Genomic DNA, 13,757 nt, shown 5'->3' with positions numbered 1-13,757 from the left:
CGCTCGCTCCGCCAGCCAGCAGCCGCGTCCCTTTGCCGTTCCACCGAACTCTGCGGACCCCCTTCTGCTCCCGGTTCCCCGCTCTCTCCTTCCTGTCCCGCATCCCCTTCCTCTCCGGGGCCCGCGTCCTTCTCGGATCTCCCCACTACTCCGCACTCTTTCCGCCCCTTTCTCCCGTCCTCTTACTCCCCTGCTCTCCCCTGTACCCTTTCTCGCCCCTCCGCAGCCTTCTCGCATCACCCCGGCGAGTTTCACTTCCCGGCCCCCGCTTTCCCTCGGGGAGCCCCGGAGCTCCCGGCCGCCCCCTCCTACCCCAGAGCGGAGGAGCGGGGTTTTGGGGCCGGAGGGGCGATCCCACGCCCCAGAGAGAGTGCCGGGCGTGGGCTGGCAGCGCTCGGGGTGCGGAGCGGAGCTGCTGCCCCGCGGTTTGGAAGGGTGCTGCCTCTGCATCCATCCTGATCTCGTCCGCTAGTTGAGGGAACCATCTCCCCCGAGTGCCGTGACCCACTTTGCCGGAGACGTTTGGTGAAACGCCAAGACGCGGGCGGGTCCTTCCCCGGGAGATGCCTGCGGAGGGATGGAGGCGGCCCGTGCCCCGCTCCAAGTTTCTGTTCCCGGGGTTAGGACTCTGGCAGGTTGGAAGGCGTTTCTGCAGATGGGCTGTGTCTGCTAGGAGCTGAGCGTGTGGCTTCTCTGCATCTCGGGCCTTTCTCAGCGTTATGGAAGAGACTTTTTGTTTTTTCTCAGTGTTTTAAAAGTAAACAAAAGTTTTGTGCGGTGCACACACTTAATTTCACTTACAGCCACTGTCTCTGCATTCCCTCCTGGTGCAAAGGGAGCTTTAATTTTTTTGCCTGCACATTAATTGAGTTCACTGATTGGTGTCTAATCACGCTTAGAAAAAAAAAGCCCTTGTAAATAGCCATCGGAATTCATTTATAGCAACTGTGAGAGGTGATCATAAATTTACAGACACAGTTGGAACAGCAATCCAGGATGGATTTAACAAGAAATATACCCCAACCTCTGGGAAGCAGCTTTCCTGAAACAGGCAAACGCACCACAGAGCTGGGAGGCTGCGAATTGTCCGGAAGGAGCAGGAGCTAAAGGTGCTGGGTTTGGGCTGGGAACAGGCAAAGAGGTTTTGTGTTAATGAGGTTTACTGCTGCCACAGGGGTCTGGGATTGAAAAGCTGTAGGCAGTGTGAATGGTTTGCACAGAAACTGTGAGGCCATGCCTAAAGCACGTTGCAGGAGGAGGGATGAATGAGACCTCGCCTTTTTCTCTGTCAGCACAGGGAAGGTGAAGACGTGCAGGAGTGAGAGGTGAGCAGGGAAGCCCTGGCAGGGCTGCACAGCCTACGTGCCCACGCTGCCCCCCCATAGTGATGCTAGTGGCTGCAGGAATGGGACAGAGATGTATGATGTCTTCGTGAGAAGTGCTGGAGGAAGGAAAGATGCTCTGGCAGATAAACTCTTCTAATATCAGTGTTACTGAATTTGGCTTTTTCTCCTTTCTGTTATTTAATCAGGGATCTTTGTCTTCATGATGGGAGGAAACATCCCCCTGGCTTTTAGGATCGGAGCTTCTCCCATTGTGAGGATTTGCCAAGGCTGAGAGACTCTGGATTATCCCTAACGTTCCAAAATACAGAGGGGCTTTCTGTCTCTCCATTGCGAGGGGGTTGGTGCAGACGCGAAGATGGCCTCCAGCCTCACCTGTGCTGGTGTGGTCTGGGCCTTCCTCTCCTTCCTCTGCGCAGCGGCATCCTGTGTGGGCTTCTTCATGCCCTACTGGCTCTTGGGGTCTCAGCTGGAGAAGTCGGTTTCCTTTGGCACTTTCCGGAGGTGCTCCTACCCGGTGCGGGATGAGAGCCGCCAAACGACCATCATGGTGGAGCAGTGCGGCCGCTACGCCTCCTTCCAGGCCATCCCCAGCACCGAGTGGCGGATCTGCACGGTGGTGACGGGCCTGGGCTGCGGGCTGCTCCTCTTGGTGGCCCTGACGGCCCTCATGGGCTGCTGCGTGTCCGAGCTCATCTCCAGGACCGTGGGCAGGGTGGCAGGAGGCATCCAGTTCCTGGGAGGTAAGTGCTGCCTGCTTGTGCTGCAGTGTGGATCTTCACACTTAATTTGTATGGGTGTGGAGACTTCGGGAAGAGGAAGGTATGAGGCAGACCACTTGGCTTGGCCACTTGACCACTGAGTGGCTGAGTGTCTGAATGTGTCCCAAAGGCTTGCTCACCTACAGCTGTTCTTGCACTGAGCCCCATGCCTAGTTGTTGGACGACTTTTGAGAGCTACCTGAGAGGTTCAGCTCACATTTGAGCTAAAGACAGAGAGGGAATGTTTAACCCTGGTAGAGGAGGCGTGAGGAGGAGCCCTGCCAGGCTGCTGGCTCCATTCTACCCGGTGGGGTTAGTGGAGGCTGCGGTCTAGACATTGCGTAGGAGAATCACCTCCCATTCTTTTTTTAGCCTGTGAATTGTATGGCTTTAGCCGTGGAGTGTTTGAAGGGTATGAGACAATAAGCAGGATACTCTGGCGTGTTTTTTATAGGGCTGTTTTCCTAGTAAATCATCACTCTCCCCTGTCATCAGCAACACAAGGCTCGGTGGCACTCACTGTCATCTCATGCCACTTGGTGTACACTTGCCTCCATTAGGGGATGAGTTTATCTGCCCAGGTGCCAGCATTTGGGCAGTCCTTCTGGGCCCATTTCCTGCCCTTCTCCCCCCAAACTGAGGTGCAACCAGATAGGACAGTGGGCTCCCATCCCACATGCAAGATGCAAACACAGCTGGGGTGCAGCTTAGGGGACGCAGCTGAGGTCCTGAAAGGGACTGTGCCAGGCCTTCAGCTAGGCGGTGTCAGCGTGGCTCCCTGCCGGCTGCCAGAAGCCCTGGCTCTGACTTTTGGAGCATTTTCCGCACTTTAGAGCAAACTGACCCTGTCACTTTGCCCTTCCCTCAGCACTGCATTCCTGTGTTTAATCTGGCTGACAATTTGAAAACGCAGCAGCTGCTTGAGAGTTAACTCTGCTGGAAGCTGCTGCTTCGAGAAGGCTGCTTCATTATAGAGCTCCGGTCAGGCAACCAGGGCGTGGAGAGGATTTTCAATTCAGCAAAGCTCTGCAAGCCCACGCGGCCTGGTTAGTTCCACTGAGAGCCATCACAGGCTCTGCTTGGGCTTTAACCACTCCCTCCTTCCAATTGCTGCTCTGCTCATCTGGTTTTAATTTGTGTTTGGTGGTGCCGCATGCCTGGGTTTGGTTACAGCCACCATAGTGAAACATGGTGGAGCTGACGGACAGACGGATAAAGGGACATGGGAGGTGTTGGAGACCCTGCACCGGGATGTCAGCATGGGCCATAGATGTGGGCTCTTCCCCAGGTGTCCTCCTGCTTAAGGAGAACCCTTCAGATTGTGCCATGGTCGCTCATATAACCACACTGCATCCCATCCCTTTAGAAGGGAGTGAGCATCTCAGGAGGTAGCAATTCAAAGATATGTGAACCTGTGATAGGAAATGAAAATTGCCAGCAACTTTACTCACAGTTCAGAAATTATTTACACAGCACGTCCAATTTTCCCCTCTACTGGGTTTTATGGTTGTTTCTCATTTCACTCAGTGCTGCTGGAAATTGTAAGAAATGAACAAAGTGAGAGCCCATCATTTCTTAATCTGCTTAAAAACTGTCTGTGGGGACGTCAGAGAGCGGCCAGGTGGCTGAAGTCAGTATTTTGGCTGATCTGAAGGCACGTATGGGGGTAAAGATCAAATCCTTACATCCTTCACCAGATCTTCATCTGCTATTGATCAGTACAGCTCCATTGTTTAAATGACATAACTACATTTACACAGATGTTGACATTAGGCATTATAATCATTAGGTTGTTTTAAGTCAAGCCATGAGCTGTTGGGGTTATTTGCTATACAGGAATGTGGGTCTTTGTTCCCTGTACAATGGTTATAGGTTGAGGTATATACCATGAAGTGTGCTTTGACTATGGCTCAGTGGCACTATTGTGATTGCCACTTTAATTAGCCTCCATCTGGAGATCTAGCCAAATATAACCCTCACAGATATTTTTATTGGGGTTAAAAGAACCATCTACAATTATTATTATGAAGGAAAAGTGAAAAATTAACAGTGCACTGAGTGGTGCCTTTAACTCATGTTTTGTTCCGTTCCTTTCCCTGCATTTGGGCAAGAAGATGGGTAATGGTTTCACTTTCTGTTTCTTCTCATCCTGCACCAACATAGCTGCTGCATTCAGTGGTAGAGGATGAGTGTTTGAATAAATTGCATTTTTCTTGAAGTTAGAAACCAGCGTAGGCATGTTCAGCTGGTTTAAAGTTATAATGGTGTTCTGTTAGTCTAGGATCTAAGTAGGTTTCCCACTGGGATTTAAAATCATGGATTGATGAGGAGCTAAGCCAACTGAGAGCAGGGAGGCTTGTGGGGGGGTGAGATGTAGGCTGCCCTATGAGTTGCTAAAACTCCTTCATCCAATACTGGAAGAATTTTTACTGCCATGAAAGGTGGCAGAGAGGCATATTTACCAGAAGTGTTGAGCAAACAGCCTGATCCTCTTCTTCCAGCAGTAACAAAGAGAGGGAACTCCAAGTAGGTCAGTAGAATAGCACCTGTGCAGAAGTAGTGCAGCTTGCACTAGCTGAACTGTGCCAAGCTTTTACAGCTGGGATTTCCCCAGTTGTATGTGGCAACTCACGTGAGGGAATTATTCATGAGTGCTTATGCCACAAATCTGCTCTTATCATAAAAATTGAATGGCAGAGCCTGCAAGAAACTGCAGGTCCATGCGGACCCAGAATGACTCTTTAGATATTGGTTGTTTTATGTACTTTGTATGTGATATTTCAGACAATCCTGGCTAAGCAGCATACATATATTTTATGTTGACTCTGGGATATGCTGAGTTTATGTTCCTAACAGAAAGGTTGCATCACAGTCTTTTCCATTTGCAATTTTAGGAACCACTTCCTTTCCCATGTATAATCACGTGGCAGCACTGTAGCTTACATGAAAATCACATTGCAGCAATTGCTTACATGAAAAACAATGCTATCATTAGCTTCTTCTAAGCTTCTACTAAGGCAGTTTGGGCAACAAGAAATACCCCAAGTCCAGCCACTTGGTCAAAGTATCCCAAGTCCAAGCTGTGGTCAAACTGCTGCTGCAGTATCTCAGCAAGATGCTTCAGGAGCATTTTTGTTGGAGTGCTTTGACGTGCTGACAACCCAGGTGAAAGTTATGCTGTCTGTAACCTCTTGAGGGCACAGTTATGTAGACAGATACAGTCTTTGCTGGTAGCAGTAAGTGCAGCGTTTCTAGCTGGTTTTCTGTGGATGTTTGGAAGATAAAGAGATATGTAATGTAGCTAGAACAGATTGCAAGGATGCATCTTTGACCATAATTATTGAGGACACAACAGCAGGAAGCAAAGTTTAAGAAATCTATGGCAAATTAGAGTCTATAATTATTGATCTTCTTTTCATTGTATCTTGGCAAGTCAATTCTACTTAAGTGAGGAGACTAGAAATTTGCAGGTCGGCAGCTCAGATATGACATACTAATTTGGTGAATAGTTTCACTCTGCGAATGCAGAGCAATGATTTTAAGAGCATAGCAATAATCTGAAGAACATAATGAACTGAAAGGTTAGCCAGTTTTATGAGAGACAGCGGATTAAAAGATGCAAGTATTGCAAGGATGGTCAATTTAAAGAGTGTTATGCTGGCAAGGTGAAGCTTTTCATTAAAATGGTCAGTGCACAGGAATTATAGATGTAATTTCCACTTGCTCAGAACTCCCCTTGGCTCTGCAGGAAAGCTAAGACAAGCTCAGAGAGGTATGAATCCAGGGGAGCAGAGCATGCAATGACCCGCTGACTTAGAGGCCCCTCTGAATCTGACTCTTTGGCCTTGATTTTGAGTGACATATGAAAAATAAGCCCTTGCCATCATTGTGAGTAGCCGTGTGGCTTACACTGTCATCTTCAGTACTCATCACTTGCTGTGCAAGTAGCGCACAAGTTTTGCCAATCCTTTCAGTAAAGAAAGAAGCAGTACTTTCTTTTCCAATTCCCATTTCTCTATTTTGTTTCTCTTGTGTCTCATGGGAGCTCTTAAAATTCCTGAAACTATGGTCCTTAAATTGCTGGTTAGAAAACATGGAGAGTTCTTGAAATGGGCAGTGGTAAAAGGAGCATTTAGTTAGAGAAGAAGGGGATGAAGATTCTAGCAGCTTCTGATTTCACCTCAGGAAAAAGATGGAGCCTTCTGGAAAAAGTATCATACAAACTGCCCCAGGATTCTTATCCAAGTGTCCTGTGCCAATAGTGATTGTAACAGTTTCCGTCACCTATCACCTGGTCAGGACTGCTGTGTATGAAGGGCTGATGAATGTGGCATTTTCCATCAAGATGAAGATGAAGGTGGGGCAATGTGTTGTCTGTGAGGAACTTTCAGAAAACCCTTGAGATTTTAAAGAGAAAAAGCCAAAGGAGATCTGCAAGTTAGCATATTAACAGCTGGATGTGACTTTGCAGGTGAGACAGTCAAGGTCTAAGATGCAGAGGGTAGAAAAGGGAAGAGATCTAAACTCATAGCACTGCGGGACCGTGTAGAGAAGCTATTCCTCAAAGGAAGTGCTTGAGGAAACAGCTAAAGTAATAGGAGGGCCTCTTGGAAAAGATGAAGTCCGTGAGCCTAAAGGACAAGAAATGTGGCTTGCAGCCAAAGGCAAGGAGAATGAGGGCAGCCTTGGGTCTGAGATTAGCTCAGGAAAAGTCATTAGGGGCTTTGGTGAAGGTAACTGCAGATGACTACCGAGGCTAGAAACCGTCAAGGGAAGGAAATGAACTGTGGGCAGTGACCAGTAACCATTATTTTGTCTGACAGCTGCAATGAGACTTTCTGCTTTCTGCGTGGAAGACTAAGGTCAGGATCATTTTCTGCCTATGGGGAGAGAGTGTAACTGGGAAAAAATAACAGGGAGAAAATGAGCCTTATGGGGGCAGGAAGGCCAAGAGACTTCCAGGAAGGAAATGATTACCCCAAACTCATTTGGGGAGAGTCCAGGGAGGGGTGTCTGTTTCTACCCAAAACCAAGCACTATTCTTCCCCTCCAAGTTTGCTTCTCAGGGCTGTTTTACACATCTTTCCCTCTCATTCATCTTGTCAAATGCAAAGCTTCAGTGACTTGTGACTTTGCTGTGCTGTAGACATGTGTCAGCGCAATCCTCACCCAGGACAAAGATGAACTGCATGCTAGGTATTAATCCAGTGCATACATGCTCATGTAAAGGCATTGCAAGAGGGGCCTGTGAGGGGAACGGATGCCTCACCAGAAGGTAACAGAAGAAGAGCAAAAAAGGAACATGGCACTGTTAAATATTACTTGTGAGTGATTATATGTCATGTTGTAGCCTGATAGATTCAGCAGTAATAAGGTCAGCAGAGAGCACTGTGACTATTTAGACTGAGGTTTGCCTTAGCATAGGTCGCAGGACGACCTTCGTGTAACTCCTATTTGAACAAGAGTATATCGCTGAGGAAAAAAAAAACAATGAAAAACAACAAACAGCCTTTCAAGTCTGGATTTAATTCCAGAAAAACAGGATCTTCATAAGTCTTTCCTGTAGTGAATTATACTGACTGCTTTTCCTGTAGATCATTAATGCAAATATTAAAATGTGTAGCATTAAAAATAGATTACTGAAAATCACATTTGCTTAAGGATCATTGTAATTATTCTTTTAAGATCCACCAGTTTACTTGTTTTTAATCCATTTAAGCTATATTGTGCTTTCTTTACCAAAACCTGTCTAGAAGCATCTTCATGGCATCAGTGTTTCACACTCACTCCAAATTTCTATAGGTATCCACCAAGAGATTAAGTATAGTGTTTTGCAGCATCATTGTTTTTTAGATTGTCTGTGCTTCCCTTGACTTGCTGAACTGCATCCTGTGACTGCCAATGCTGATGTTCAGTGCCCGCTTCCCAGCACTAAAAGTTGCCTTCATGTGCTGTGATAGTGTGCAGGTCAAATTCCTGGATTTGGGTCTGGAGTCCAGCTGAGAAAGGCTGGGAAGCATTATGTTTGGGAAGATGCTAAGAACGAGGGAATTTAGAAGGTGATGTTATCTATAACAGATTTTGTAGCATATGTTCCATTGAAGATTAGCCAGCTCTCTCTCTGCTGTATTCAGACAGAAAAGAGGAATTAAAATATAAAGCAAATTCAAAACAAAAGATGAACTGATGCAATATATGTTCTTTGTTGCTGTTGGTTTGTAAATGACATAAATTAGATTCCTATTCTCTTAGTCAGATGTAGCCTGTATTGCTTAAATCTTTTATCAGTGCAATGCCACCAAATCTGTCTGGAAGGGAATCGAGGTTAGCAGGTGCTTGTATGCAATATGTGAAAAAAACCAGGTACTTAGATTCCAGACAATCCCTTTTCCTGTGACTGCCTTCCCTTTGGTTGCACATGTCCTTCCTGCCCTAAAGCCCTAAAGGCTGCCCTAAAGGCTGCTGACCCAGCAGATCTACCAGCACTGCTCTTTGCACAGTCTTTCCCTAAGGAATCCAACTGAAGGAGACCCAAGTGAACAAATGTTTGCTGCTGAAGCTAACGCCAGCCATTGTGATGGAGCAGGTTAGCAAGCAAGATTAAATAATAAACATTACTGGTCATAAAGTGCAGAATGATTAGCTCTCATTCCTGTCATCAGGGGCATGAGGAGCATTGAGCAAGCAAGGAGTTGTAATACTCTTGGAATACTGGAGATGCAACCTGAAGAAGACAAATGGTGCTGGGAGTAGCCTTCATATTTATCTGCTTCTGTTCTTTTCATTCTGTCATCAGCCAGTTGAGATGTCTTAACTCTTCCGGTGTTCCAAAATCATATTGGGGAAGCAGCAGAGCCTTTTTCAGCTACAAATTTTCACGTGTTCTTTGAAGTGAAGGACACTCAGTGCAAATTATGTCAATATTTCTGTCCTAAAGGTAAGAATATTTGATTGTGACATTAACCTAAAATGGGTGTGGATCCAAGGTTGTCTCTTTTTGAAGTGTTATCCAAGTGAATTAACTTGTCTGTTAATTGGGCTCTGAAACAAGCATTCAGTTTTTTTTTTCCTCCCCAGTTATATTCAGCCCTAATATAATTTTCAGATAAATAGGGGGAAAAAAGCTAAGTTTCAGCCTGGAGAAAGATTTTGGTGCCTTGGAAGCACAATTAAAATGGAAATGCTGATGTATTAAAAAAATAAAAGATGCTGCTAAAATATTGGAAAGAGTTACTTTTCTTCCCTTTCCTATTGATGTTGAAAAAGATGTTTTGAATATTGTTGCAGCTGTATTCAGTTTCAGCAGATTTTTGCATTAAAACAACATTTTTGATCTATAGAAATCCTGGAGTGCTGTTTTATTTATCTGCAGAATCAAGTTTAGGCTTCTTGCTTTTTATTTTTTGCCCTCTTTTATTAGGAGGGAACAATGATACTCAGCACTTCGGCGATGCTTTTCATTTCAAAGGGCTTTGCTTGCATAACCTAATGAAACTTCAGGAAATGTAAGACATGGGAACAAATAATCTATTTTGCTGGTGCAAAGTCAGAGTAAACTCCGAGTTACTTTTCTTCTGATCTTCTACGTTTGTATTGATTAGAGCAGAATCTGGGAGTTAGCAATTTTATTTTTGCCTTGAAAGATTTGGCTTCTTTTGGTTCCTGAGCTCCGTGAGATGTTTGAATATTGCTGGGAGCTTCACTTTGGCATCAAAGTGTTGCAACGTTTTCCAGTGCAGATGAAGTCATATTCCCCACAGAGAGGACAGAATAGTTCCCAAAGGCACATTTTGCAGGATTTTGTCCGGTCTAGTGTTAAATGCTTTTATTTTCTTCTCTCAGGAAACACAGCTTAGTAGGCATTGCACCCAGAACTTTTCCATGTTATTCAGCCTGCATTTTCCTTTCCTTGCTCACATCCCTTTATTTCTCCAATGCACATTTTTACCTTCTGATCTCTTTAACTTCTGCTTTACAAAGTAGAATAAGACAGTTTTCAATCTCCTTCATCACCTGGATAAAGACAAGCACGAGAGCAACCAAGGCATGCAGAGGCATTGGAAGGAGCATGGCTTAGTGAAGAAACAAGGAATATAATATAATACATACCACCTAAACATCACCCACAGCCACATGCCTTGTGGTGTCCATCATGTTGTCTGTTTCTCTGCTCAAGGATTTATTTTGGCTCATTGTAATATCTTTGTTGATTTTAGAGATATTAAGCTTTCTCTGTTGTTGAAGTCCAAGGACCTAAATAGCATTCAGACCATACAGAGATAGCATTAAGTCACAGAGGACCAAGAAGGGCACTCTCTCCTCAGTCTTGGGATGACTCTGGCACCACAAGATATCACAGGTCAGAGAGATAATATTGCATTTGACAGATCCCTTCTAACAGCTGTCCTGTATCTTCTCAGGCATGAAAAATTGAGCATGGTCAGTGCACCCTGACAATGCTAGTTGTACAGCTGATTCACTAGGCTTGATTAGATCTCATTTACATTGTTTGTTCCACTGTCAGTCCCCTGATGTCACAGGTACCTCTGAGAACAGATGCAGATTTGTCTCCCCACTTTTCCTTAGAGCCTTGACTGCTGAAATCAACAGCAGTATTCCTCCATGGGAATTAGGGCAGGGCAGAACAGCTCAGCACAGTTGCTACTCATTGAGCTCATGGGATTTGGAGGAGGCTGGTGTTGCGTAGCAGTGCCGAAAGCTTCTTTGGGTGCCACATCCTACCTAATTCTCTGGATACTATGTACTAACTGCATTAGTACTTATGCATTAAAACAATAGTCTTTTTAGAGGGTTACTGCACCTAGAGCTGAGTCCACCTTCTTCTGCAGAAGCCTGGTAAACCCCAGTCTTTCATAAAGACTGACTATTTTGAATCGATTCGTAGACTTTTAAGTGAGGTTGGCAATAATTTGTAGGACTTGTGGTTTGTAAAGAAAATGCTGGTGAAAGAAAATCTGAACAATTATCTATTATAAATTGTTGTTATTTTTATCTTGTAACATGAGCCAAAAGGCTCCAGAGAGAATGAAGCAGAAAATGCAGTGTTTTGATAAAAACATATCATTTCTGCAGTAATGTAAAGACTTGAACCTTTTCCTTTGCAGTCTGACAGTTCACTTGCCTTGTATTGTCTCCCAATAAAGATGACTTTGCAATATAAAGTGGTATTGTTGATTTGAGAAGAATGGCTTTCTAATAAATGCAAAGGGATATGGAGTTTGTCCCTTGCTTTGAGGAGAAAGGATTTGAGATAAAGCCATGGATGATCAATCTGGAATTACAAAAGCTGCTACTGAAATACAGCACTCTATGAAAGGATATGAAACCCGCTGGCATAGTGGAGTGTAAGAAATAGCCTGAAGGCTTCTGAAGAGTGTGCTTCACGACTTCTTAACAAGTTGGGTGGTTTTTTTTTTGTTTGTTTGTTTTTTGTTTTGTGTGTGTGTGTGAATCTTCAGCTGAAAGCCCGTTTATGAATACATTTTCCTAAAAAAAATCAGAATAAAAAAATCAGAGTAATCTCGATATTCTGAGCTTAATAAGCAATTCAGGTCAGGCACAATACAGAGCAATGCCAATTATTGGTATGGATTACCAGGACATGTTAAAAAGTGCTTAGTTTCAAGGAGTGCTTAGTTTCAAGTAGAAACTGGGGTTAGGGGACTTTGTGAGTGCATGCATAAGAGGAAATCTCTTTGGACTTTGTTTCCAGCTTAGCTCAGATTTGGCCCAGATGCTGCTGTATGTCTGTGAGCTTCAACTTTTCCTTTGGAGCTTTGCGTGTCTGCCTGATGCCAATTGTACAAGCACTTTCAAACAGAGTTAGTGCTGTCACTATGGTTGCTGCTATTATAATGTAGCAAGTTCTAGAAACCGATCATTCAGATCACTGAGGGAAGAGACAGCTGCTAATCCAAAGAAATCCGAAACAAAGTCAGACTGGAAAAAAGAGTGTTCTTTGAATTCATGACATTTTTAAATGCCTTCAGACATACATACCATGTGCTGAGTCACAGAGGGTGTTAGTATGTTTTGGGTGCTGTGCGGGTTTCACACATGAGAATACAGAACATCAGCCCTGGTCCGTGCCTCCAGCTTGTTGGGTCTGCTTCCATCTCCCCTGGCATTGTAGCTTGCATGGAATTCCATTTGTTTACAAGTACTTTTTCTGCCACAGCATTAAAAATATAGTGAATCGCACTAAATACTGGGATAAAGATCTTTACAGCCAAGACAGATTCCCAGACCATTTTGGGCACATTCTGCAAAATTAAGAGATTGATATAAAAGTCAGCATTTTTACAAGAATTTCTTTTTATAGGAGTCCCAGTGGATGGCTTAGGAGAGCTTTGTTCAGACTCAACATCTCCTCTCTAAGTGGAGACTTTCTCTGCACCAGGCAGCCCAGCAGGAGCTGGACCTGGACACTCAGACCAAGTTGTGGTCATAGAATCCATCAGCAAGGCAAAGCTACAGACCCAAGACTCACTGTGTGGCCAGGGTCTAAGGCAAACTCTGATGTGCACTGCCATCTGTCTCCCAAACTACTCATAACTCTGCAAAGCACTGAAATAATGAATTAAGGTCAAACTACTTCTAACAAGTAAGGTGGGCTGCACAGCTTTATGGCCCCTTGTGCTACAATAGTTTCAGAGGATACCCCTATAAATGAATGCAAGCACAGTTCTGTTTGCTAGATCAGACTTTTTCTTAACAGTGTTTCAAACTAATGCTGTGCAATAGTTAAGGAGTAAAGTGATTTCTTGGTATCCTACAGTGGAGGGATGCTTTAGAAACCATTCTCCTTGTGAGCTCTGAGCCATTTGTTGAACACTGTCCATTGCTTCCTTCTTATCTCGTGTTAGCATTTGATTTTATTCTCTCCTTTCCTCCATTGGCTTCAATTCTCTCCACAGACTGTGGGAAGGGACATGATGGCTGAAGTTAGTTGGTACTGAACCATTAATAACTCTGTTTAGCTTGTTCCTCTTTTCCATAACAATTCGCAATAAAAACTGTGTCAGGAAAGAGCTCAGTGACCTGCAAGGGCTGGGACAAGCCTTGCTCTGGAGATGGCAAATTCCCTTTGAAGCCTCTAAGCTGGAGATCCGGTGCTAAGAACACAGGAAGCAGGAAGGATAAATACTGTAACTTTTCATCTCATGCATAAGAATTGCTGTCTGTTTTGATCTTGTGATAGAGAAAAGTCATTCTGCTTATCTCACCTAAAATAGTGGCTAGTCCGATTACAGGCTTTTCTGCCTAGCACCTTTTTAAATTCAATTTGGCTGCCTGTGCCCTTGGCACTCAGTGGGTTTCATTAAATTTCACAGCAGTTAGTTTTCATTCCCTCTGTGACACCTTTTTATCAACATTTGACTCCAGTGTAATTTCAAGCAATTGTGCTGTTTTTTTTTGCAAAGCGCTTATACCATAACAATTTGGCAGAGCAGGTGGGGGAAAACGACTCAGATACCACTGCAAATCCACATAGAAAACCGATGGAAATCCGGGTCCGCTCAACACTGGTTTTTTGCGTGCGATGATAAGAAAAGGGAGCTGCTTCCCTTCCTTCTCACTTGGTATCAGCCAAGACTGTCAAAAGTACGGCTAAAGAGCTTGCTGTAAGAGG

At 44.6% G+C, this 13,757-nt stretch overlaps 1 protein-coding gene across 1 annotated transcript in view; it reads left to right on the top strand.

Annotated features, from left to right (window-relative positions):
• The first annotated feature begins 1,511 nt into the window (after positions 1-1,511).
• The window catches only part of LHFPL6 (LHFPL tetraspan subfamily member 6), a 134,124-nt gene continuing 121,878 nt past the window's right edge, over positions 1,512-13,757 (top strand). Inside the window, exon 1 of the mRNA XM_003203296.4 lies at positions 1,512-2,086. Within this exon, the coding sequence (XP_003203344.1) occupies positions 1,702-2,086 (385 nt within the window). The 5' untranslated portion in view covers positions 1,512-1,701. The remainder of the gene's footprint in view (positions 2,087-13,757) is intronic.

The sequence above is a fragment of the Meleagris gallopavo genome, chromosome 1 (assembly GCF_000146605.3).
Source record: "Meleagris gallopavo isolate NT-WF06-2002-E0010 breed Aviagen turkey brand Nicholas breeding stock chromosome 1, Turkey_5.1, whole genome shotgun sequence".
Classification (NCBI taxonomy): Eukaryota; Metazoa; Chordata; class Aves; order Galliformes; family Phasianidae; genus Meleagris; species Meleagris gallopavo.
The sequence above is the reverse complement of the archived record's forward strand: the minus strand, read 5'-3'. Positions and strand labels throughout refer to the sequence as shown.